Source organism: Aedes albopictus, chromosome 3 (genome assembly GCF_035046485.1).
Source record: "Aedes albopictus strain Foshan chromosome 3, AalbF5, whole genome shotgun sequence".
NCBI lineage: Eukaryota > Metazoa > Arthropoda > Insecta > Diptera > Culicidae > Aedes > Aedes albopictus.
This window is the reverse complement of record NC_085138.1, coordinates 7,012,800-7,040,189: the sequence shown is the minus strand read 5'-3', so window position 1 is coordinate 7,040,189 and position 27,390 is coordinate 7,012,800. Positions and strand designations below refer to the sequence as shown.

Sequence of the window (27,390 nt, the reverse complement as noted above, 5' to 3'; positions counted from 1 at the left end):
TAAAGATATGCCTTCCTTCTCAGGAAATCCAGAGGATTGGCCGATTTTTCTGTCGTCATTCAACAGTACCACATCAATGTGCGGATTCACGAATGACGAAAACATCATACAATTGCAAAGGAGTCTGAAAGGCCGGGCATATGAAGCAGTGAAAAGTCAACTAATGCACCCAGCAAACGTGCCTGGAGTAATAGGTACCCTGAAGATGATGTTCGGGCAGCCAGAAGCCATTGTACAATCGCTTGTGACCAAAATCAATGCTTTGCCAGCCCCGAGGGAAGACAAGTTGGAGACACTAGTGGATTTTGCAGTGAGCGTGAAGAACTTTTGTGCAACAGTGGATGCATGTGGCCTAGAGGATCACTCTTGCAGCAACTGGTGGCCAAGCTCCCGCCAACTTTGAAGCTGGATTGGGCATGCTACCGTATGTCTGTACCTCGAGTCAACCTGGCGACTCTCGGAAATTTCCTCTACTCCCTTGCAGAGGCCGCTAGTACAGTTGTGATTCCTTCGACGATCATAGATCAGAAGCAAACTCGGAGCGACTCTCGTTCACCGAAAAAGGGAAATGCCTTCTTAAACGCTCATCTGGAGTCTCCACCGGAAGTTCTCTCATCGGTACCCGTTACGACAAGCAACATGTACACCTCGGCGTCCAAGGATCGTGTCAGCGATGGGTGTCCGATCTGCAAAGGCAGCTGTAAAACAGTCGATAAGTGCAAACAGTTCCTAGAACTCTCACGTGACGCACGCTGGGCTGCTGTGCGTGAGTTCGGATTGTGCCGCAGATGCCTTCGCCGCCATAACGGAAACTGCAACAGAAAAGAGTGTGGCCAAAACGGGTGCACATTCAAACATCACACATTACTACACAACGATCAGCAGCGAGCTCAACAAACCACCACAGTGGAAGTTTCGGCCACTGCGCCATCCCAGCTGGAGACTAGCCAAGGTCACGGATGCAATACTCACGGTACAAAAACTTCTGCTGTTATTTTTCGATATCTGCCCGTAGTACTAAGAGGCCGTGGTAGAACAGTCCAAACATATGCGTTTTTCGACGAAGGCTCTGAGCTCAGTTTGCTCGATGATGGGTTGGCAAAGTCTCTGGATCTTGATGGCGAAACCAGTCCGCTATGCCTGAGATGGACTGGTGGAAAGGAGCGCAACGAAGACAACTCCCGTGTCGTAAGCCTAGAAATAGGAGGGATCCGGAACCAAACCAAAATGTTTAGTTTGAACAACGTAAGGACAGTTCAAGAGCTTCTTTTGCCTCACCAGACCATCGATATGAAAGAATTGTCACGGTCATATCCACATCTTCGTGGTCTTCCAATAGATTCATATCACTCCGCTCAACCACGCATCCTCATAGGGCTGAAGCACGCGTTTGTTGGCTTGGTACTTCAAAGCAGAGAAGGAGAATTACATCATCCAATCGCATCGAAAACGCGTCTAGGATGGACCGTGTACGGAGGGTGCATGGAGCATGTGTCTAATGTTGTCCAATGCGCGTTTCATGAACATCAGCGAAGCGACAGCATGGACGAAGCCCTACATCAAGCAATGAAGGAATATTTTTCTTTAGATAGCCTCGGGGTAACAAAGCCAACGAACTTACTTCGGTCCGCTGACGATCAACGGTCAACGGAGACTCTTCTAGGTTCTCTCACAAAACTCAAGGATGGTCGATATGAAACCGGACTACTCTGGCGCCACGATGATGTTCGCCTTCCAGATAATCATGCAATGGCCCTTCGCCGTCATCGTTCTCTTGAAATGCGCTTAAGAAAGGATCCACAGTTGGCGGATACACTGAACCAGAAAATTGTCGACTACATGAAAAAGGGATACATTCGTCAGCTCACCAGAGAGGAGCTGCACAAACCGGTATCGCGGGTATGGTACCTTCCAATATTTCCGGTCACAAATCCCAATAAACCTGGAAAGATAAGGATTGTGTGGGATGCTGCAGCAGAAACTTTCGGGAGATCACTAAACTCTGCGCTTCTGAAGGGCCCGGATCAGCTGTGTTCGTTGCTGTCCATCCTTCTTCAGTTCCGTGGACATAGAGTGGGCATAACAGGTGACATCCGCGAGATGTTCCACCAGGTGGACATCCGAGAGGACGATCAAAACTGCCAGCGATTCTTCTGGACGGACGCAGCCGGTGAAGTGCGGACCTACGTGATGTGCGTCATGACTTTTGGAGCTTGCTGTTCGCCGAGCTGCGCTCAATATGTTAAAAACATCAACGCTGAACGACACTCTCAGGAGTTCCCAAAGGCGGCGGAAACTATAACAAAGAGGCATTATGTGGACGATATGCTTGAGAGCGTAGAGACTGAGCAGGAGGCCATTCAGCTCGCAAACGAAGTTAAGCTGGTGCACAGGAACGGCGGGTTCGAAATACGCAACTGGGTCAGCAACTCCAGTCGAGTCTTACACGCACTGCAAGGAGAGAACGTTCCAGAGAAAAACTTGGACTTGTCCTCAGAGCTTGCAACGGAAAAAGTTTTGGGAATGTGGTGGTGCACATCAACAGATGCCTTCACATTTAAAATCAGCTGGAACAGGTATGATAAAGAATTGTTGAATGGTCAACGTTGCCCGACAAAGAGAGAGATTCCTCGGGTGCTCATGACAATCTTCGACCCGTTAGGTTTGATAGCCCACTACCTCATGTTCTTGAAGATATTATTGCAAGAAGTATGGCGTTCCGGAGTAGAGTGGGACGAGCAACTCCAAGACGAATCCTTTGAGAAATGGAAACAATGGCTCCAGATCCTTCCTCAAGTAGAGCAAACAAGTATTCCTCGTTGCTTCCGAATCCACACCTCCTTAGATACCGACTTTGATACGCAATTACATGTGTTTGTCGATGCGAGCGAAAATGGTTTTGCTGCAGTTGCATATCTCCGCTTTCATAAGAACGATGTCGTGGAATGTACACTAGTTGCTGCTAAGACACGAGTGGCCCCACTGAAGTTCACCTCTATCCCGAAGCTTGAGCTTCAAGCAGGTGTCATAGGTGCTAGACTGGCCAAATCAATTTCCGAGTCCTTGTCCGTCGCAATCACCCGTCGTATTTTCTGGTCTGATTCCCGGGACGTAATTTGCTGGATTAACTCGGATCACAGGCGGTACAGTCAATATGTGGCATTTAGAGTGAGTGAAATCCTCGAAATCACCGATATCAAGGATTGGCGCTGGGTACCCACCAAGCAAAATGCAGCGGACGACGCCACCAAGTGGGTTGGTTGGCCAGACTTGAGTCCCGATAGCAGATGGTTCAAGGGACCAGACTTTCTGTGGCGTGCTGAGTCGGAATGGCCGCTTATCCCCTACAATGCTTTCTCAACGGCTACGGAACTTGGTCCAAATCTGCTAGCACATTTCACAGTTCCAGAGCCAATAGTGGACGTGGTCGAATTTTCCAGTTGGAAGCGACTTCTCCATGTGATAGCTTTCATATTCCGGTTTCCTGCAAACTGCCGACGCAGGCTGCAGAAATTACCATCCTCTACTGGCCCGCTAGCCACCGAAGAACTGATCCAAGCCGAAGCATATTTGCAGCGACTTGCGCAAATTGACTCTTTTCGTGAAGAAATTGCTATTCTACAAAGAGCGCAGGATCTTCCAAATAAGCCACTTACGCCTCTGCCAAAAAAAGCGCTCTGTATCAGCTTTCTCCTTTCCTGGATACCCGAGGAATTCTCAGGATGCAGGGCAGAACACGGATGTGCCAGTATTCAACCGAAGACTCGAAATATCCAGTTATATTGCCGCGTGACCACCACATAACCACACTAATAGTTGCACACTACCATGAAAAGTACCACCACTGCAATCATGAAACCGTCATTAATGAGCTACGCCAAAGGTACAACATTCCGCGGATTCGTGTATGCTATGGTAACATCAGAAGGCGATGCCAGCGATGCAAGAACGCAAGTGCCATTCCGCGTCCGCCTATCATGGCTGATTTACCACCGGCCCGACTGGCAGCTTTTGCACGTCCCTTCACACATGTGGGGATCGATTACTTCGGTCCCATCAAGGTATCCGTTGGACGCAGAATCGAAAAGCGCTGGGGAATGCTCGCGACTTGTTTAACGGTCCGAGCGGTGCATATTGAGGTAGTGCATACCCTAAGTACGGCCTTACGTGTGTGTAATGGCCTTACGAAATTTTATCGCTCGCCGTGGAACTCCAGGAGTGATTTATAGCGACCGTGGCACAAACTTCGTTGGAACGAGTCGAGAGCTCTGCGATGTAGAGGCAGAAATCAACGAGCAGGAGATCATTAAGGAGTTCGTCAGCACTGAAACGCAATGGGTGTTTAATCCGCCAGCTGCTCCACATATGGGGGGGGAGTTGGGAGAGGTTGATTCGCACCGTGAAAAACAATTTGATGTCTATTAGCCCGTCGCGTACGCTACGAGATGAAGAACTCCGAAACTTCTTGATTGAAGTCGAGAACATAGTTAATTCTCGCCCGCTGACTCACGTCCCGATTGACGATGAATCCGAACCGGCTCTCACTCCGAATCATTTCGTATTGGGTTCTTCCAACGGTACGAAACCTCTCACTTTCATCGACGACAGCGGAATCACCTTGAAGCAAGCTTATACTACATCGCAGGTTCTAGCAAACCAATACTGGAAGCGTTGGGTAGCAGAATATCTTCCAGATATCACTAGACGAACCAAATGGTTCACCTACACGAAGCCGATATCCGTTGGTGACATTGTAGTCATCGTTGATCCCCAGTTACCACGGAACTGTTGGCCTAAGGGCAAAGTCATCGGGGTCAAAACTGCAAAAGACAACCAAGTCCGATCCGCAACAGTACGAACTGCTTCGGGTGTATATGAGAGAGCAACAGCCAAGTTAGCAGTTCTGGATGTTAGGCGCGACGATGAGTAAGCCAACTACGACGTAGGCGTACCCGGGGGGAGTGTTAGCTGACCCTATTGGACAGCGCGCGCCTTTTATAAACCCTCCGACGTCAACCACCTGATGGAGCCTGTGATGACAATGGAATGGAGTGACAGATACGACTGTCACTGACCGTGAGTAGCAAGATTAGAACAAATAATCCATGCAGAATCAGATTGTCATGAATTGAAAGTGAATTCTACTTTAATTGAAATATTTTTCCAAATTTATTATTCTAATGGGGCACGTTCGGTGTAGTACTAGATTTGTAGTAATGAGCTGAATTTTAGTATGGTGAGAAGGTCAATTCTTCGTTTCTGCAATGAAATGGTACAAAAAGCGTGGGTATTATGATTCCTTGCCTAATTTGATGCTGTTTGAGCAAAACTTTGGATAATTATGTTGTTTATGTTGCAAGAAATGGAGAAAACAACAACATTGTTTTACAAAGTTTTGCTCAAACAGCATCAAATTAGGCAAGGAATCATAATACCCACGCTTTTTGTACCATTTCATTGCAGAAACGGAGAATTGACCTTCTCACCATACTAAAATTCAGCTCATTACTACAAATCTAGTACTTCACCGATCTGTCCTATTGTGTGAACTATAATTAACTAGCAGGTAATCTAAACATAATTGGTATAATGCCTAAATCTAATGAAATCTCACTTTAGAGCTTTAGTTCACAATATAGCGTAGTGACGGACTTTGCATAACCTGAATTGAAACAATTTGCGTTGGTTGGTAAGATGTTAGAATGTTTATCTACAGAATTTCTTCTGAAGTCGCATCCAATAATACTTACAGCCGTCCCTGAATACATGACGAAAGATAAACACGACTTAATTACCGGACATACATGACTTAGAGGGACATTAAACGTAAGTGCTACTAGACTTAAGACTAAAAGCTCACACTATTTGCATTGATGAACTTGGACTGCAAAACTCATATACTATGTTCCATATACTCCATACTGTCCCATATAGGAAATTTGTAATCTCCCAATATAAGAGCTCAAACACAGTCTGCTCTGGAGGTTATTCATCTGAAAGAAATCCCCCCGGTCCGGTACTCAAGCAACACTTTGTAATATTTGAGCTTAATAAACAGTAGCAAAAATATCACGGAATGCATGTAGGAAAAGCCTTTTTACCCTTCTTATACTCATAAGAAGGGTATAAATATCGCTCGAAAAACCGACTTTCGATCCGAGGCCCGGAGGGCCGAGTCTCATATACCAATGAACTCAGCTCGACGAACTGAGCAAATGTCTGTATGTGTGTGTGTATGTGTGTATGTGTGTGTGTGTGTGTGTGTGTATGTGCGTTACAAAAAAAGTCACGCACGTTTCTCAGCCGTCTCTCAACCGATTTGAGCTCTCTTGGAAGCAAATGAAAGCTACTACATCCTAGTAGAACGCTAGTGAATTTTTTTTCGATTGGACGTTTGGTTACCGAGATATCTCTCGAAGAGTACTTATGAGTCATACATCTAAACTTTTTAAGATTTTTGACCAATTGTATGATAATAAATATTTCGGCCGTTTGTCAATCGATTTGGGTTCTCTTGGCACCAAATGAAAGCTACAGCATCCTAGTAGATCGCCTAGAAATTTTATTTCGATTGGACATTTGGTTACAGATATATCTTTCGAAAAATACTTAAGATTTATACAACTAAATCTTTTGAGATGTTTGACCAAGTGTATCATAATAAATATCTCGTCTGTCAACCGATTTCGGTTCTCCTGGCACCAAATGAAAGCTACAACATTCTAGTAGAACCCTATACAATTTCATTAGGATTGGACATTTGGTTACCGAGATATATTTCAAATAGTACTTGGGAGTAATACAGGTTAACTTTTTGAGAGATTTTTGACCAAGGGTACCATAATAAATATCTCACCCATCTGTCAACCGATTTGGGTTCTATAAGCACCAAATGAAAGCTACAATATCCTTGTAAAATGCCCTGAAATTTTATTTCAAATCGACATTTGATTACTGAGATATTTTACGAAGAGTATTCAAATAAATTCTTTTATTATTATTATATTCACTTGTTATCTTGCATGAGTTTTTGACCAGTCTTTGGGAAATTATTTTTCAATAAATAATGCTGACCTCATACAAACTATATACTAGCAGGTTATTGTTTTCAACAAAGTTATAAATAACAAATTATAAATAACAAATTACAAATACACAGGAACTCTATGAAAACTAACAATATGTTAAATGAAAGCTTTGAATTTCTATATTGTGGGAAAAATGCAAGAACCGGACAGCCAAAATAACTAGCTAATGCCAAAACTGATTAACTTAGTAGATATATCATTTTTATCCTTTCTACACCATAACCATGAATACCAAGTACTTCGGAGCTAATTTAATCGACTGATTAAGAGATATTAGACAAAGTGTATCTCGCTGATTTTCTTACCAATTTGTTAATCGATTCAAGACCTTTTGGCAGTTAACAAAAGATACAATATTCCAGAATTTGCAAGCTATTTTTTAAACATTCCATACAAGATTCTAGGAGGTGTCTGGCATTTCTGGTAGTTTAATCCATGGTCCATGATGCTATTTTGGAAACCAATCCACTAGATGCCAAATCCACAATATTTTCTAGAACTTTTGGTCAATTACACAAAATAAATATGTTAAATACAAATAATACAACAATAATTTTAATAAGTGTAAGAAGGGTTCTGTTCACCATAGGTGGATTAAATCGGGTTTTTTACCATTACTGTTTTCTGCAAAAGCTTCACGAGCTTGACGAAAAGATTACTGCTTATTAGGTTTCTCAAGTGCATAAAGTCATCTTGCAAATGAAAAGTTTTGTTCGCATGATACATCACCGCTGATCCGTTTCACGTTCGTCGATGAGCATTCTCACCCATCTGGGTCATCATATTCACCTCTACCATTATTGAATGCCGTTTTAGAAGCCTTTTTTTATCCTTATTTGCTTTTTCACCGCAAGGAAGTATCACCGAGATCACTGCAGGCCATCAGGCAGAGCCACACGGAAAGAGGATCAGCATCCGGGTTTTTTTCTCGACTCTTATACCTACCATTGGCTGACAGACGGTGCCTTCTTTGCCTATGCAATGTCGCTGTTGAAAAGCAGATGGATACGTTATCATTCTCCATCGCGACGTTGGTTGCCTTTAGGGGAAAAGTGGTCCCCATGCCAACCTTAGAGCGGAAGGAACCTTGGCACATTTTTTTTCCTCCTTTCACATTGCCTTCCATCACAAATCATCTGGATATATTGATGCATAAACCGTTCATCGGGGAGACTTACGGTTTCAATAAGTTGCCAGCGGCGATATTCCCAGAAAAGAAATCAATTTATCCAAAATGGATGCCATTAGTTTTAACGCAATTTTGTTGAGGCTTCTAAGCGAGAAAAAAAAAGTTTACCAAGGAGTTACTTTTCTGAGCAGTAACAATTCAAACATGTTTTAATATCTCGCATTGCAGCATGAATACTACTTGAAGCAGCTTAAATTATAAACAATAACATGGAACGAGCTCACCAGCTCATATTATGTTCTGCGTAGCATTTGTGGTTATATTCCTGAATAAACTGCACGCGACTTCATAAAATACATCATAGAATACTACATAAAATACATACAGAGTTCTTTTTCTGAAGAATTCCGTGTCAATTTCCACTTTAACAGTATTTGTGAAATTAAGTTGAAGTCAAGGAAAAACAAAAACTACTACACCAATCACGTTTAAATCAGTTAACCAAAACACCTTACTCAAGCGATAAATTCAGTATCTCTCTGCAACCGCATATGAGTAGACATATGAGAACAAAATAAATAAATCATTTCGTTTATTTCTGGAATCCAACTTCTTTGCACTTCTCCTTTTCTGCCAACCAACCACCTCGAAGCAACATTCCATCGAAGGAGCAAGGCCTTTCACTTCTGTTTGTCTGTCTCGAGAAGCTTTGGTCTATCCCATCCAAACCTTCTTGATCGAAATGGTTTATTCATTTAGTGGCACTCGGTGCGGTGTAGGATTTGAGGAAGAGAAAAACTATATCATATCGATTGTGTATTTTGTCTGCCGGCCGGTCGACATGAAGGCAAACACGCGTGATATGGACACGTGGACCTGATGGTGGATCAGCTCCCTAGACTACTCAAAAATTGAACGCTCGGACGTCATCGCAGCAGGCCTTGCCTTTTTCTGCTGCTGCGACGGTGAGAGAATGCAGTAACAAGGACACTCGCAATCCAAGCAATCCCAGACCAGTCCAAGTAAAACAAAATCGACCAACTTTTGAACGTGCTCAAGGGGCTACCGGAGCGATCGTGGCCTACTACATACTGCTCGCTCTTGAACTTACTCAACCAACAACTCCTTCACCGGCCACGTCCTCGCCGTCATCTCAACCCCCGCTCGCACGCAGCAGGGACGTAATGGAATTTCAATTTCAAGCCACTCAAATCGATACTCCGGCAATTATTTATAACCCGGGACCAACAACTGCACTGAAAAGAGAAACCAAACCACACAAAAAGTTGTTCACGCGCACTTATCGCATTTCGCCATCGTCATCTGGCGTCGTCGTCGTCGTCGTCGTCATCGTGTCGTTAGAGATGGAATCTCCCTTGCGACACCCCCACCTGCTGCTAGAACACCCTCGACGACAGCCATCCATATGCATGCAGCTAATGCAGAACGCGCGGTTATTCTAATATGTAGTTCACACTTTGCTGGCTAGCGTTAACGAGCGTGTTTAGTACTTCAACGTGCCTTATTCCTGTTTCGGATACCTTCTCCGCGTATACGCTACCCTGCTCTGCCCGATGGCTGATCCACTCACTATGGACCAGTTGGTGAGACTGGTGTACTGAATATATTGAGAGGCTATGTTTACTCAAAAAACGAATTTTCGATAGAAGACTCAGATGGTCAGCCACATATACAAAAGCAACTCAGTTCGACGTATTGAGATAACCCAAATGCCAATGAAAGCTGAATAACAGCTTATTCAGCCAAAATTTTCAAAATCAAGATTAAGAACGACTTATTCATCTGTTGTACAGCAATAATGTTTGTTGGGGATGTCTCTGTATGTGTGTACGTATGTCTGTGTACTTAAAATTCACTCATTTTCAAGGCACTTTCTATTAGCCGATTTATATGATTTTAGCACGAATAGAGCCGGAATTTTACCCCAAATTCCCCCAGAAACTTCAATACGGGCTCTTTTATAAATTTTATTAGAAAACACTATTAAAAATAAATTAATTAATTATGGTATTTCACTTGCAGGGCCCATATAGCCGAGGCGGTAAACGCACGGGTATTCAGCATGACCATGCTGAGGGTGACGGGTTCGATTCCCGGTCGGTCCAGGATCTTTTCGTAAAGGAAATTTCCTTGACTTCCTTGGGCATAGAGTATCTTCGTGCCTGCCACACGATATACACATGCAAAATGGTCATTGGCAGAGGAAGCTCTCAGTTAATAACTGTGGCAGTGCTCATAGAACACTAAGCTGAGAAGCAGGCTTTGTCCCAGTGAGGACGTTACGCCAAGAAGAGGAGAGAGAGAGAGGAGGAGGTATTTCACTAGCTATTCCAACGAAATATCTCACCAGATCATTTTAGAAAATCTTGCTTGGAATGCTTCAGAAATTCCATCATGAATTTATTAAAAAATCCTTCAGTTGTTCATTTAGAAATTGTTTAAAAGATTTCCCCAAAAAATTATCGATGAATTCATTTAGAAAACCATCTATAAGTATATTCAGAACTTCCTCCAGCGATTGCATCCAGCGAATTTTGAGTAAATTCTTACATGAATGTCTCGGAGATTGCTCAGAGAATCCCTTCAGGAATCGTTCAGGGATTTCTTTCGAGATTTAATAGTTTAATTTATAACTCCAATGTTTTTAGGTTAAAACCCAGGAATCAATCCAAGAACTCCTTTATAAATCCTGTATTCCGTAATTGCTCCTTGTAATCCTTCAAAAAATCCTTTAGAATTTCCTTTCACAATGTTTTCTACGGATTCCATTTGAAAGCTCTAAAAAGGATTCTTCTGAAGATTTCTTCAATATTTTCTTCAGAGATTCCTTCTGAAATACCTTCAGAAATTTCCTCAAAAATATCTCCAAAGCTTCTTTAGAACTTAAGGGATTTCCTTGCAAATTTCAGCAAGGGCTTTCTACAACAGTTCTTCCATGAAGTTTCTCTAAAAATCCTCTAAAATGTCTTCGAACCTCCTACAGGGATTGGTCTGAAAATTCTTCAAAGGGTTCCTCCAAGAATTTCTTGAGAAATTTGTTTTGAGATCCTTGCAAAAAATCCTACAAGGATTATTCAAATTGCCCCTTCTACTCTGCCAGAAATTTCTCTTGGGTTTCTTCAGAGATTCCTGCTGGAGTCGTTTTAGATATTCCGTCAGGGATTTTTTAAGAAGTTTTTCCAGAAGTTGCTCAAAAAATTACTGAAAGAATCCTTGCAAGAATCCATGAAAAAATTTTCAAAGAAATTACTGGAGGATTGTCTTTTGGTGATGCATTTGGAGATTTTTTGGACAGGTTTTTGAAATTTTTGTGGAGGGTTTCTTGGGCAAAAAATTCCTGAAGCAATTCCTGAAGTTTTTTCTGGAGGAATTCCTGAATGGCTGTCTAAGAGAATACCTGAAGAAACTCCTTAAGTGACACACTGAATTCCTAGAAAGAAAAAAAAACACGAGAAACTTTCGAAAGAACTTTGAAACTTATTTCTAGGCAAAATTGGTATTGAAATATGTTGACGGAATCATTGAGAGATCTGTGGAGGAATTTCCGAAGGAATCTCATAACATATCAATGCAGAAATCGCAGACAAAGGAAGTGGTGAAATTCTTGAAGAAATCATTCAATAATCTTCTGAGGGATCACTGGAAGATTTTCTGAATGAATCCCTGGAAGAACTTTAGCAGATAATTCTGGTATTCCTCCAGATAAAACTTTCTTATACAATTGCAGACACAAAAAAAAATCTGAAAGAATGTTTTAGAGAACCGCTGAGAAAAATTTAAAAAATAAGGAATCTAAAAAAAAACCAGGATAAACTCTACAGGTTTATAAAAGAATGAGTTGAAAAAATTCTCAAAAATGCCAAAGAATAGATTTTGGAGGTATTGCTGAAAGAATCTCTGGAGAATTCCTGAAACATAAACGGCAACTATTCTGAAAGCATCTATGCATAAAAATCGGAATAAATCCTAAGAATAGGTGCCAACATGTGCCGTAGTGGGGGGGGGGGGGCGAAGCATCTCAAAGTTGGACAAAACACAACTTTTTCAGCTTATTGCAGTAGTTTTCCACGTATATACAGGGGTGGCCAAAATGTTTGGGATACGCAACTTTTTTTTCTCTCACAAAAAAGTTCAACATGCTATAACTTTTCATAGAGTACATCAAAAAATCAATGTATTGTTGATAAACGTTTAAAATTTCATTCGATTCGGTTCACTGGTTTCGGAGATATGACATTTCAAAAATTGGTTGTCTAAAAAACAGTGTTTCACGAGAACGGTTCTAGCTTCGCGAAAGATTACCCAATCGGGTACCAATGGTGCACATAAAATAGGTTGACAAACAGTCAAAATTTGAGAATTTTTGAAGCATTTTTTTTTTAAGTTACAGCATGTTGAACTTTTTTGTGAGAGAAAAAATGTTGCCTATCCCAAACATTTTGGCCATCCCCTGTATGTCTGGTTTGGATGAACTTCGTCGATTTTATCCTCATTTAATTAACTTTGAGAAGATCCCCCCCCCCTTAACCGTCATAAGTTGACGCCTGTAATCTTAGGTCATCTTAAAGTGATGTCTACTGGAAGTTCTGAAAAAAAAACCTATGAATCAGCTTTCTAAAGAATTTCGTGAGAATTTTCTAGAAAAAATTATTAAATGTATGTCAGAAAGAATCCCTGAATATGTAAGGTAATACCAAAAGGAGAAATTCTTACAATAATTGTTGATAGAGTTTCCGGGAAAATATCTGAATTACTGAAGGAAAACCCTCGAGGATTTTGTAAATAATCTACGAAACTCTGTATAAACAAAACCTCCTAGAATTGTATCTTTTGAAGAAATCTTTGGAGAACTCATGGAGAAACTCCTGAAGAAATTATTGAAAAACTTGGAAATTTCTAGAGAAATTCCAAAGAAAAACTTCAGGCGTATGATAATCTACCCGGAGGAATTCCTTCAGAAATGCATCAACTTCTGCAGCATTCCTAGAATTATATCCTTTGAGAAACTTTTGAATAATTAAAAAAAAATCCCGGAATAAGTCCTCTGGAAGTATCCTTGGCGAAATTATGAAAGAAATGGACAGGAATGACTTTCCAAAGTGATACCATTAGGAGTCTTTGTAGGAATTCTTGCTGTAATCATTCTAAGAAATATCCTAGGAAATATTTTAGAAAATATATAGGAAAATCCTTGAAGGAATTTCTGGAGGGTTTTTTTTATGTATATCTGTATTAATTGTAGTTATTGTAGTTCATCTCGGAGCCCACGCTTTACTTCCCTTCCGAAGGAGGAACTCACATTTTGCGAGTTTGTCGGGAGTGGGATTCGATCCCAGGTCCTCGGCGTGATAGTTAAGTGTTCTAACCATCACACCAGGTTCGCTCCATTTCTGGAGGTGTCCTTGAAAGCAATCGTGGAGAAAATTTTATAAAAGTACATGGGAAGAAATACATTTAAAAAAAAATCCCGTAAGAGTTCTTGTTAAACTAATAAAATAAATTCATGCGAGAATGCTTTTTTTGCTCAATTACAGAAGAATTACATGAAAAAAATAATGTATAGAGAGATTTCCCCGGTATAATTAACGAGACGCAATATTGAAGTCATCTCCATGGAAGCGTACTATTATAGGAGGCGCTGAAGTTTGGAAACCTTGAGTAACCAGTTCTGATTACACATTTAAAAAAATGTTACATCAGATAACCTGTAACAAAAGGACCCCGTCATATCGCACACATTTTTCCATCAGTTTTTTTTAGAATTACAGTTTGCTCTCAGTATGATGCTTTCATTCAACATTGCATACAAGAAATTGTTTTATGTAAAACTAAGTGAAATGGAATAGACATTTATGTGTCGTATTTGTCTATGTAAGGTGTAATTTTCAGATTTTTTTGCTGTGTACATCCTAAATGATACCAAAGTTGGAAAAACAGCATTCTGTTCTAATATTCAAGTAGCATTTTGAGGTCAAGTAGAAAAAGCCAACATTATTCACATAGTGCTTTATGCGCATTTGCAGATTGAAACCAACTTTGTCCAATTTAGGTACTGTATAGCAATAATTGCTACACTTAGCTTATAGAGAATTTGGGCTTAGAATATCCCTCTTTTCTTTAACCGTAGTGTATTTTGTGAAGGTCTTTTCAAGCATGTTTTCCACTACATATTTGTTCAGCCATTTTCGATGGTTTCCTTTAAAAAACGTTTCAGCGATTCCTTTAAAAAATCTTTCACAATTACTTTCAAATAATCTTCAAAAAAGTGTCTTCTAAGATTTTTCTAGAAATTCCCCCAGAAATTCTTTCACGAATTCTTTGAAAAAAAAATTGCAAGGATTCATTGGGCAATTTCCTTCAGGTGCTGCTCAAGAAATTCCTTCGGGGACTTTTTCACAAATTCATCCAGGTATTCCTTCAGAAGTTCTCCATAAGTTTCTTCTAATGAATACTTCTTAAATTTGCTTCAGAAACTTCGACAGTGCGACTTTTAGAAAGTTTTCCAGGATTTTTTCGGAAATTTACTTAGTAATTCTTAATGAATTCATCCAGCATTTTCACGGATCTACGGGTTCTTTCAGAAATTCCAAAAGCGATTCATTCAGGAAAACTTCCAGATATTCCTTAAGAAAAATCCTCCAGTGAAACGCCTTCAGAAACCCCTCTAAAGGATTTCTCTTATCTCTTATCTTATCTTCATGGGTTTCCTCAGGAATCCATTTTTGAAAACTTTCCCAGTGTTTTTTTTCGGATTATTTTCCCCGGATTCTATTAGAAATTACTTCTGCGATTCCTTTGTATCATTAGAAATGTAGTATTCTCTCAGATATTCTTTTGAGGATTCTTAATTTTTTTTAGAGATTTTTTTCAGATATTCCTCCAAAGTTTCCTTTAGAAATTCTTCCTGAGAGTATTCTAAAATATTTGAGAATTTATTAAGAAAATAAGCCAGGAATTCGAGGAATCTGACGCGAAATACAAAACTATTTGAGGATTCATACAAAAAGAGAGGCGCGGAAGTCGAAAAATCATGAAAACAGCCTTAACAAAACATGTTATGAAAAAGTAATACTTTGATAAATTAATAATAACAAATTATGTTATAAAAACAGGCTATGTGATTCTGTTGTTATGAATTTGATATTCTCCTCTGCTCGGGAGTTTTTGGCGTTTCTTGGTAGTTTTACCCATTTTTTTTCTCTGTTCCACTGCGACCAATATTTGATCTATGTATTGTGGTATATCCCGTGTCCTTTGTATAGTGCATGTCGTATTACTCAATCACCATTGAGAAGTTATAAAGTGTTCGATTTTGTTACAATAGTCATTTTCAACTTGATCGCAAGGAAGGATTCTGATTGATGGGTTTCGCTTTTAACACGCTCTTTTTTAGTTAAAATCGGATCCCTGGCATTGGGCAAGTTTAGCTGAGACATCGATTATTGTAAATCGATTCGAATGGGACCAGCAGAATCGATTCACCGATTAAATCGAAAGTTTTGAATCGATGTTTTCACATCGATTCGATGTAATAAAATGTTGCAAACCCATAGAATAATCCGTTTGCAGCATGGAGTACACGTGCATGGGATGAATTATTTGTCAAATTAAATTTAATATAAAAAATTGTTATTGTACATAAAAACGTCTCTCAACAAATTCCTGGATGAATTCGTGAAGAAATTCTTAAAGAAATTCCTGCAGGAATACCTGAACGAATCCCTGGAGGGATTCCAGGAGAATTTCCTAGAGGACTCCCAGGATAAATTCTTGGATGAATGCCTGGGGCATATCCTGAAAGAAATCATGAAGGAATCCCTGGATGAACTGCTGGAGCATTCCCTAGAGGAAATCTGGAGGAATCCCTGGAGAAGAAACAACTGGAGGAATTCCAGGAGGAATCCTTAGAGAAATTTCTGGAGAAATTCTTGGAAGAACTCCTGGAGGATTTTTGAAAAAATCACTGAAGTAATCCCTGAAGCAATTTCTGGAGTAACCTTAGGAGGAATGTCTGGTGGATCTTCTGGACATATTCCTGGCGGAATCGCAGGTGGAACTCCTGGAGAAATCCCTAAAGGAATTATTGAAGAAATCCGAATGAATCCCTGGAGGAATCTCTAGAGCAATTCTGGGAGGAATCCCTGGAGAAAAATATGCGAAGAAATTCTTAGAGTAATTCCCCGAGAATTAATTCTGAAGGAATTCTTGGTGGAATTTCTGGAGAAATTTCAAAAAAAGTTCCTAGAGAAATTTCTGGAGGAGTTCCCAGAAGAATTTCTGGAAGAAACCCTGGTAGAAATCCCTGGAAAAATCTTAGAGCAATCTCTGAATGAATTCCTGAAAGAATTCATGAAGGAATTCTGGAGGAATTTCTGAAAAAAAAATCCGTTAAGGAATTCTTGGAAAAATCCTAGGAATAATTCCTGCAGAAATTCAAGGACCAATTTCTGAAGGAATCCCTGGAGAAGTTCCTGAAGAAACCACAGGAGGAAGCTTCAAGGCAATCCCAAGGTATCTCAAAAGGTATACCTGTAGGAATCTCTGGAGGAATACCTGGAATAATTCCTCGATAAATTCCGAGAGGAATTCCTGGGGCATTCCTGAAGGAATCCTTGGAGGATGTTCTGGAGAATTTCCTGAAGAAATCCTTGAAGGAATTCCTAGAAGAATCTCAGAAGGAATTCATGCAGGAATCGCTGAATAAATTTTTAGAATACCTATCACAACAAAAAAAAAATGTTCCCGGAAGACCAAATTAATAACATGCTTGGTAGATTCAATAACAACTTAATCACAGAGAATTCGAAAACTTTGTTCATCACATGTTTGTACATTCTCAATAGTAGAATAATAACTAAACTTGTTCTACAACAAAATGTATTATTGAAATGTTATTAAGTGCGGATGTATCCCCATAGCTTGACAATTACAAAATGCAATTGCCTTGCAAAACATGTTTTGGTAATACTTTGTAGTGTTAATAACAAATTATGATAAAAATTGACTTTGTGATGCTGTTGTTATCAATTTGCTATTCTCTTCTGCTTGGGTTGATCCTTCTCAGGTTTTCTTTAGGAATTAATCCCTGATTTCTTTCTGGATTCCTCCCCAGATTCTTTTAAATATTCTACCGGGGATTCTTTCAGGAATTTCTCCCAGGATTCTTTAAGATTTCTCCTGGGATTTTTTCAGAGATACAATCTGGGATTACTCCCGAAATTTCTTCGGGGGATCCTTCCGGGATTTCTAAATTAATTTTTTCTTGAGGTTCCTCAAGGGATTCCTTATGAGGTTCCACTAGGTTTCTCACAGAGATCTCTCCCAGGATTCTGTCAGGGCTTTGATTGAAATATGATATTGAAATGTCGTACTTTTGAGTTTTTTTTTTTCAAGAATTGGGTTTTTAAATTAAGAAAAATGTATTGATTTTTTTTATTTTATACGAAAGAGAAACTTTTTCTGAACCACTATGATTTTTTTCAGATTTTTTGAACTTTATTTTGGTACCTAAAATCGATTTTGAAAAGATTTTTCGAAATCACCTTTTGACAGCTGGGCAACTGCTTGACAGCTCCGCCCAGTACAAAATGCGACGAGGGGTGATTCAACAAATCGCTCCCATACAAATTTCAAATTGATTTTTAAATAGGTCAATTGAATTCATGAAAATTTGGATTTCGGCTCAGTTTTGCATGCAGATTCAGAATATGGAATTATCTCAATACCGCTAAAGAAGCCAATTAATCACAACTTCCTTGAGCATTTCTTCCGGGGAGTCTTCCAAAATTTCTACAAGAATTCTTCCCACCATACCTTCATTCAGTCCTCAAGGAATTTCCTTATTGATTATTTTAAGGTTTTTTATAGGGATTACTCCCGAAATATTTTCAGAGGTTCTTCAAGAATTCTTCCCAGGATTTTTGTTCTTCAATTTTCAGAGCTTTCAGTAATTGAAACTAAATTTCGCCGCTGAAATTGTATTTCCAGCCCATAGTCCACCCTTACAGCGAAACGTATTGATCTAGCGTGCTGTGCGATTAAGCCCCGAAGCAGCAACGACTTTTCATCGCTTACCTACTTATGCCCGGGGACGTCCGCCCCTCCGCTAAATGACTTCCTCCACCACCAAGTAATGTAGTTCTCGTCGGCATTCATGCATATGTGACTATATGACTACATGCTTGAATATTAGGATGACGTATGGAAGCGATTTATCGTAGTTGCATTTCGATATCTGAGATGAATGAAAGCTTAACTCATGGCACAATGTTTTAGACATTCTTATAAACGAAATATTTTGATATGTTCTGTTATTAGAGATCTGTGCTATTTCGATTTATGGGATATTTTACTAGCTTAAACAGATTATCTTCCAAACATTTTTACATTTCCGTACACTGCTTAAAAAAGGATGTGGAATGTTGATATATAGCGTAGTAAGAGCGATATAGACACAAAAAGAAAGCGGAAAGTTCCTTGCCGGGAGTTGGTTGTTCAGTGTGAAGAATTATCGGGGAACGTGTGCGCGGATAGTTATAAAGTTCGTTTTTCGGTGTGGCAAGTAAACAATATGGAATTTGGGGAGATCTTTCTGATTTATTCATTGTATTATATATATATATATATATATATAGAGCGGTTTCAACGCTTTCTAAGTTGATGACAGGGCTTATGAAATAAAAATGTTTGCAGGAACTTGGTCAGGTGTGTTGAGAATAAGAATATGTTATTGTAGGTAGTAGCGAAATGCAATGACAATGGATACATACATAAAATACTCATCATTTCAACTCCATCCACAATTTGTGGAAGTATTGAAAAAACGTTACCCTTTGCTCGAAGATCAAGATCAGAAATCAGCTAGGTTCGCGTGCGGTTGATTCTGATTCAAGACATTTCAATTAATCGCCGATCGATTTATAGAACCGGTTTCCGGTTGTTGAAAATTCAAACTGATCAGAGCTGATTTAATGGCGATCACGAAAAGAGCGCCTAACTCTGAAGAGTGAAATGGCATACCTAAACCTATGTATGTACGTACATACTCAATGGTGATCGACCGTGTGCTTATACCCATGGAAACCGTGCGAAATTCGAGAGAAAAGTTGTGTTGTGGTGGAGGCTTTTAAGTATCAAAACAACCGTAAAAAATCGTTTGAAGGGCAGATGTTTTATTGCAGTCGTTTCGTTGAGCAAACAAGCAGAGATCCGTTGGAACGATCGTAAATTAATTTATCACGATAAACTACGCCGGTCCGGACTGTATCGTTCTTCACAACATGATAGACATAGGCTCTCGTTACTAGATACGTACGCAGCAATTGCAATATAATGCTGTAATGTTGTGATACTTTGGTTGTGAAAAATGGAAAATATGGATCACCTACGACCTGTGAGTACCAAATTTTGGGTTTATATCTAAATATCGCCTATCTAAGCACCAACCAATAATGATCGAATTCATTCTTGCAGCTCATCTAACGCCTCATAACCAATTTGGTATCAACTACTAATTTATAAATTAACACCCACATCATGTAAACATATTTCAAAAGAATTACAATTTCTTCAAAACAATAAGATTGAATAGTTGTCCCTCGAATTCTGTTTCCGTCTAGTCCACTCATAGGCGCCAAAATAGGGGGGGGGCAAGCATGGTTTTATCCATCCTAATATTTGACCATTTATCAATTTTTTTATACAAAAAATTAGAAAAAAAAGGTTTTGCCCCCCAATAATTCGACTAAGTTAGCATCCCTCAGTCCACTTTTTTTTTGGGCAAAAGCTGAATTCAATTCTCGGCACACCTTCTACGTGACACTATGGTACATAGGATGATCAAAAATAATTCATGATTTGATTTCTTTGTGCATTTTTGAAATACTTAGTAGTAACAAAAAGAATACCTCATATTCCCAATAACTATTTGAATTGAAAACTTTGCTATCTGCAAAATGTAATAAAAATGTAGAATATTGACTGCATTAAAAGAGCTAGGAATAACCCAAGAAACAACTCAGTGCCATCAATAAACATGCCAGTTTAACAGAAGTTCTACGTAAGCGCTAACAGTTTAACAATAATATGTGTGAAACAAAATGACGATTAAATTTTCAATACAGTGAAACATCACTTTTGTTGTACATTGAACAACTAATCGAACTAAAGTTGAATAAAAGCTGTTTAAAACTTTCCATCAGACCCTTTAGAATGTTTTAATAATGGTAGAAGCTAAGCTGTTTTAAGCATATTCGATGCCATCATTCCACTTATAATTCATAATGGAACAAATAGTTTAAACAAAGTTTAACAACACTTGTTTGGTAATGTTTTATCAGCTGCACTAATATAGCCTAACAGTACACCGGAATAAGCTTTTCTTAAAATATTGTTAAGCTTTAACCGGAAAATGTTAATCAGCAGTTTGATAGTATCACAAAATCGCCACTATTCAACATGTTTTCAACTTGATGATTTTGTGGCTATATCGGTCTCTTTCTACTCATAGTATAAGGGAGTAGAGATCAAAGTGGAATGCGTGAAACTTCTGCCGTGCGACCTGTGCTTTTCAACAGATCGGCTTGGTTGGTAGTTCATACCACCTTACCAAGACAGGCAAAAGTTTCAGGCACCCGACTGGCTATGTATTGGTCTGTTTTCATCACAAATTCTATCGATCGGTAGCTTTGTATTGTAAAAATAATGGCTCATTAGGAGCCTAATAGTAGCACCCACGGCTTCATAGGCTTGAATTTCAAATTAATGCAATGCAGCAGCTTTTTAAATTGCACTTTTTGAAAATATTCAGACTCACCTTTTCGTTCAACGGCAGTGAAACTGCAGACAGGAACACATGAAATGGCAGATTAGGAAGTTGCTCATGCTCGCCTCGAATTCTTCCACAGGATACTTCCTTGATTTTGGCTTTAATATTAACCGTGCTCAGGATCCACCAGGCTATTCCCGCAGAAGTCAACACTCGCGTAGCGTAATTTACCTCCCGTCACGAATAGGAAGGGGCACAAATCGAAACACAACTTACTTGTTTGGGTATTTGAAAACTTGCCAGAAGAGTCACCAATCTCACAGCAGAATACCAGCATTGATGGTTTACATAAAAGATTGTCCAACTACTAATAGGCTCCTGTACGACTGTATGGTGATCATAAGCAACACTGCGATAGCGATTATTCAAGTGTTGATCAACTTCATTGCTGAGATAGACAATGGGATGATTGCTGTTTACATTTTTATTGATTACTCCCAGTTGGCGCCAGCAGTAAAAATTGCATGCAAGAACTTTTATAGCATCTAGTTTCCAGCACTGACAGCCCGGCGGCGACACCATCGCTTGTATTCAATGGATCGGTTATCAACTTTCTCAAATTCTCACCTCAAGCTCACGGAAGCATGGTAGTCAAGAACTGTCAAATCGTATGGAAAAATCGCGAAAACCATTAATTGTTAGAAAACGGGATAGTTTTGTGAAAAGTTAGTGAATAGAAATCAAAAATGGTTTGAAAGGACAACTTTCTATATTTACCTCGTGTTCCGGAACAACTTCTTCACCAAGAAAATTCGATTTTACTACCACACAAAAAAGTGCCATCTGTTATATTTTTAGTTTGGAATGTCGATGTATTAGTTGAATAAACAGTCTTCAGCGATGTTTAACCAATGCGTGTACGGAATCAAATATTTGAATGCTGCTTAAAAACTTCAAATTTATGTTTCTTAGGTTGTTTATTAAAATTTGATAGAAATGCGTAGTAATAGGTTTAAAAACTGATTTCAGTAAAAATTTGAGCAAAATAAATAAATTTTGCTGATTTATTAAAAAAGTGAGTTTAAACAACGTTTTTCTTGACAATTTGTTCAATCAAATCTATTATTTGTGGAGCGGACCTAGTGTGATGGTTAGAACACTTGACTATCACGCCGCACGCTATGTCCAAAGGGAAGTATTATGAAAATCGAATGTACCTCAAATGTTATTCCATAGGATCGTAGGTTTGGACCTCATGTTTCGATTTTTTTTTTTCATTTTTTTCCTATTTTCCCATACAAATGGCGAAAAAAGTCATTTTAAGGTTAATTTCATCCCATATAAAAATGTATGGAAAAAAACCCAAGTTGGATTATTTTAAATCTCACATATTCTGAATCTAGAGGTCAAAAAATATGGTATCAGCGAATAAATTTTGAGGTACATTCACTTTTCATAATACTTCCCTTTGGACATAGCGTGCGCCGAGGACCTGGGATCGAATCCCACTCCCGACAAACTCGCAAAATGTGAGTTCTTCCTTCGGAAGGGAAGTAAAGTATGGGTCCCGAGATGAACTAGCCTAGGGCTAAGAATCTCGTTAATACAGATAAAAAAAATCTATTATTAGAAATGAAATCTGTAAAATGTTACATGTAGCACATTGTTCAACATGTTTTGAATGCATACTGGGGGAATAATTGTCGAAGAAAGCTTGTTATTATGAGCCTAACTTCTATTCCGTAACAACGATCTTAAAGACTTTTCATAAGTGATTGAATAACAAAACGTCATAGAACTTTGTTTAAGAAACGTTGAACAAGCGTCTATAATGTGACGATAAATGGCTGATTGTTTAAGCATTGAATGACAGCTGCCCAACCGAGTTGAATAGATTGTTTTTGCTAAAATGAAAAAAATAAAATCCTTAGCACAACAAGTTACTGAAATGAACTTCTATGAACTTGAAAGTGCCAACAAAGTTCCGAGTAGCATCTTAAGCAGCTTTCGAGCTGCTTAAGAGGCTAACAATGAGCCTTGCCCGAACTTGTGTGCGAAGTTCTAGCAAGGCTCATTGTTAGCCTCTTAAGCAGCCAGAAAGTTCCATTCGGAACTTTATCTGCACTTCGTGGAACTTGCAAGTACATTTTGACATGGGTTGACAAAAAGTTCCATTTTTTGGTTACTTGGGGCGTGATATCGACCAAAGGAAGTATCGAGTTATGGAAGCCAGGCCAAACATATCTAAAGGTCCTATCTGCATTAGAGAGGCTCTCTTTGGTTTTCCTCTCTTTCGTCAATATCTCAGCTATTTATTTCAATAATGATTGTCTCCTTGCATAGAACGATGGGCAAAACAGTCGTCTTTTGATTTGTACTGCAAAAGTAGTTGAAAAGTGTACCATTACATTGCAATAATTGAAAGAGAAAGTGAACAATGAGAGCCTTTCAGATGCAGATAGGATCTATTGAAATGTTTGGCCTTAAGTATCACTTTTGTGATTAATATACCTAGTAGTGAGATGAAAATTCAGTTTTTACCATATGTGAATATAGTGTATTGATGTCTTTAGGGAAGTTGAAGGGAATATCGTTACATATAAGAAAATGTGCCGAACAAACTTTTGTTCTTCTGCTCTATTTTGAAAGATATGGGACATTTTCTGTAGACGATCCTTAAAAATCCGAATTTTCAAATGTTCCACAACGTTTTTTATTGAATGCATAAACTAAACATTTTCTTTAAAGACGACAAAGTTGTTCTTCAATACATATTGTTTTTTTTTTGAAAATTTCGGAACGAACAAGCATGTTTTACAGAGTGTTAGTTTTGTATCTTTCGATTTCGCCCTCTTTTGTTTATCCTTTGAGACAGATTCGTGTAAGAATAACAGACACTGAGGATGATTACTAAAGTCGCAATACGCGTATCCGTCAAAGCAATAGAGGTAGTAAACTATAGCGGAAGAATGTCGCTGGCGTCGCTGCCGAAACATCTCTTGCTGGCGGAGATAGGCCGGGCTATAAGTGTCGAAGCGAAAAAGTATGCAGTTTGACAGATAGATACCCGACATGTTTGCGAGCGAGAACAAAGAGAACAGCAGCGGCATTCGTTCTCTATAGTTTATTAACTCTATTGTCAAAGCATAAGCAAAAAAGGATGGAATTTAAAGGTACAAAACTGATTGTTTCATTTTCAATTAAAACATCTTGCCCCGTTTTGCCTCTGTAAATGTTACAAAAGACTATTTTTTAACATAAATTCTTAAATATCTCAAAACATGTCAGTGCTATAATTTTGACGTTTTCAAAGAAAATACGTATTATATCATATTAAATAACTTTGTGGAACATTTGAAAATTCTTAAAAATGTCTGGAAAAAGTTACGACAAATGAATTGATTTTGAGGGGTCGTTCACCCGTATCTCTAGAAATTGAGCAGATAGAACAAAAGTTTGTTCTGTAAATTTTTCTCATAATGACATTTTCTACACGTTATTAACATTTATTTATTTGTCAACAGGTATACAACAATATCTTCACTTATATAAAAATCATATTTCTATCTCAATTCTCGGTAGATTAATCACACTAGTGATACTTCTTAAAAAAAGGGCTCGTGGAGCGGCACTAGTGTGGTGGTTAGAACACTTGACTATCACGCCGAGGACCTGGGATCGAATCCCACTCCCGACAAACTCGCAAGCAAAATGTGAACTTCCCCCTTCGGAAGGGAAGTAAACACACGCTCCTCCAGTACTCTTTGAAAAGCTGACAATGTCTCAACGCCAACGTTCGCAGAACTTCATAATTCCACCTAACAGCACAACCTGCTACGCAAGTACAATGTTCGTCAGAGGTGTGGTAAATTGGAATACAATGCCTACTGTTATCAAACGTTCTACATTGGAAGCAAATTTTAAGAGGGGCTGCCACAACTTTTGGAACTCTACATAGCTAAGTTATGTAAAGTGATAGTTAATAAGCTAGAATTATGTCACATAATTATGTATAATTCTTTTTACGTTACGGAGGTAGTATTTGAAAAGGAATTTCCTTACACTACCTGATAATAAACAAATGAATGAATGAATGAATAAAGCGTGAATGCCGAGATAAACTATCCTAGGGCTAAAGATCTCGTTAATACGAAAAAAAGGCTTTGATATAGCAATCCACTTCTTCGAAGACACTATGTTTTTAAAATCAATTTTCCTTGCCCAAAAAATCAACGTTTTTCAAACCCAAAAATTAAAAAAAAATCATAGCTTTTGAATGTGTCAAATTTGTCACAAATTTATTCGTGTGCTATTCTTTTCTGCTTATTTATTTGTTTTGTTTCTCTTTCTCAAATGGTTTCAAATCTACCTCATTCTCATTTCTGCCAGCACTGTTGTACTAAGCTAGTAGGCCGGAGGAACAATTTTCATAAAAGTAAACACCCAGCCGTCTCTAATCAGCACGCTGGCAATATTTTTTTTGATTGTTTATTTGTGCCGATATCCCCGCACTCGCTCAATTTGCCTGCGTTCAGGAACGGCCAGCAGATAACAGAGACAGAGTAGGCGCTCGGTGTATACCTATGTAGCATCAGGGCATCAAAGCAGGCTACGGCAAGGGAAGCCGGTAAAATTTGTTTACCTTCTTCTTCTGTTATTTCTCTCCGTTCGAGAATTTGTTTCGTTCGGCTCTGGTTCATTTCTCGTGGTGCGATGCTTCTCCACCAAATCCGCACCCCATCGACCCCGTAAGCTGTGGATGCTGTGCTTGCGTTGATGTTGATGAGGAATAGGGTATCGCAAAATAGGCGTTTGTCGGGAAGTTGACTTTCTCACCTCTAGAATGATTCGATTAAGAGTTGGGAAACAAAAGTTCCACATACCTACATTAAACCAGTACTCAACACTTCCTGTAATGAGAAGCTCTCAAAATTTTGCACAAAATAGAACTATTTACAACTACTGGCAAAATATTAAAATATATGCATTGAGCATAAAAACACTTGTTTTTGAAGTTCAGAGTATTATTTGGAAATTTATCATATTTTGATCAATAAAAGTGCCAAGACTTAGTGTTTTCAACTTTTTTAAACTCTCTTAATGTAATATTTTTATACAAGACCTACTAAACAACATATGAAGAGTAGGTCCTATGCATTTTTCGTTCAGTTAATGCACTTTTATTTGTGGAAAACGTTTGGCAGATTATATGTGCAAAACATGGTAATTTTTTAAAAGTCGTTAACTACATAAGCAAATTATTCATATTTTTTGTAGTGAATATAAAATCTCAAACGTAGCTGCATATGAAAGCCTTAGGTTTAAGCTGTAACACAAAAAAAAAAACAAAAAGATTCACCGAGTACATATTGAGATATAATGTTTTAAAAATGTGTTCAAAAATCTTAAAAGTTTTACTAAAAGTTCTATAACTTTCAGAAAACTTATTCGATCTCGCTCAAAATTTCATCAATGGAGCATAAATATATTGTTCATGAATTTCAGTGGAACTATTGGAGTGAGTAAATATACTTTACCATTCCCAGACACCCTAATGAGGAAGCACAGAATCAACGAGAGTAAATATTTGTAAACTTACCTTGAAATTGCTTAAATAACGCGCGCGCGCTCGGGAGAGAAAGAAATTTTCTGGCTGGCCGCGCCGAATCTTGCGAGTTCTTTTTTTTTTTGGCACAAAGCAGGCGGCGATGAACTCCCTTCTTCCGGGCCAGCAGCACTGCAACAACGGGTAGCAAGCAGTAGGCGGCGGTGGGTGGTTTAAATTCCAACCCTCCAATAACAACAATAATGAATCAATTTTCAATTAAGTTCTTTTAGGTTTTCGTTCTCTCCTGCTCTTGCTCTCACTGCTGACTGGTCGCCGACGATGACGACGACGACAACAACTGCAACCGATGAATTTTCCACTTGGGTACATACACATACACGGTTACACGGTGGCACGGTGGTTGAAAAAGCGAAAAACACCATCGTCGGCATTTTCAGAGGCAAGGATGGCAGAAAATCACTTCAAGCGATAAATGATACACGATACGAATAATCCAAGATAGCCTTGTTCTTGCAGTAGCATGATGCCGACGCCTCACACCGTGATCGTATCACAGAACAATTAAAGCATCTGATGCACGCTTTATCGCGTGATGACCCGTTATCGGATCATGTTACAAGTCATGATAAATTTTATTCATCACATTGTTTGCCACTTATGAACCCGTAAGCCACATTCATGATTCGAAATGATACGTTCATAAGCATATCTGGAAGTTAAATCACCAAGAATGCTCAAAAAGTGAATGAAATCAGTAATTCATCATTTCGACTTCATGATAACGATCGCATCGCGCCCGCACATGCAGAGCGAATCA

General features: G+C 39.0%; 2 protein-coding genes across 7 annotated transcripts in view; one reads left to right on the top strand and one right to left on the bottom strand.

Annotated features, from left to right (window-relative positions):
* LOC109621640 (1-phosphatidylinositol 4,5-bisphosphate phosphodiesterase) overlaps positions 1–27,390 on the bottom strand; it is a 246,422-nt gene that overhangs the window by 208,906 nt on the left and 10,126 nt on the right. For 5 of the 6 annotated variants that reach the window (XR_003893511.2, XM_029858134.2, XM_029858132.2 and 2 more), the window contains exon 2: positions 26,604–26,931. The gene's annotated coding sequence lies outside the window, so the exon portion shown is untranslated. The remainder of the gene's footprint in view (positions 1–26,603; positions 26,932–27,390) is intronic. The other variant, XM_029858133.2, reaches the window with a different exon arrangement.
* LOC134284162 (uncharacterized) lies at positions 326–23,010 on the top strand. Its single transcript, XM_062842532.1, has 2 exons — positions 326–6,973; positions 7,160–23,010. The coding sequence occupies exon 1, from the start codon at positions 346–348 to the stop codon at positions 3,802–3,804; it is 3,459 nt and encodes a 1,152-aa protein (XP_062698516.1). The 5' UTR covers positions 326–345; the 3' UTR covers positions 3,805–6,973; positions 7,160–23,010.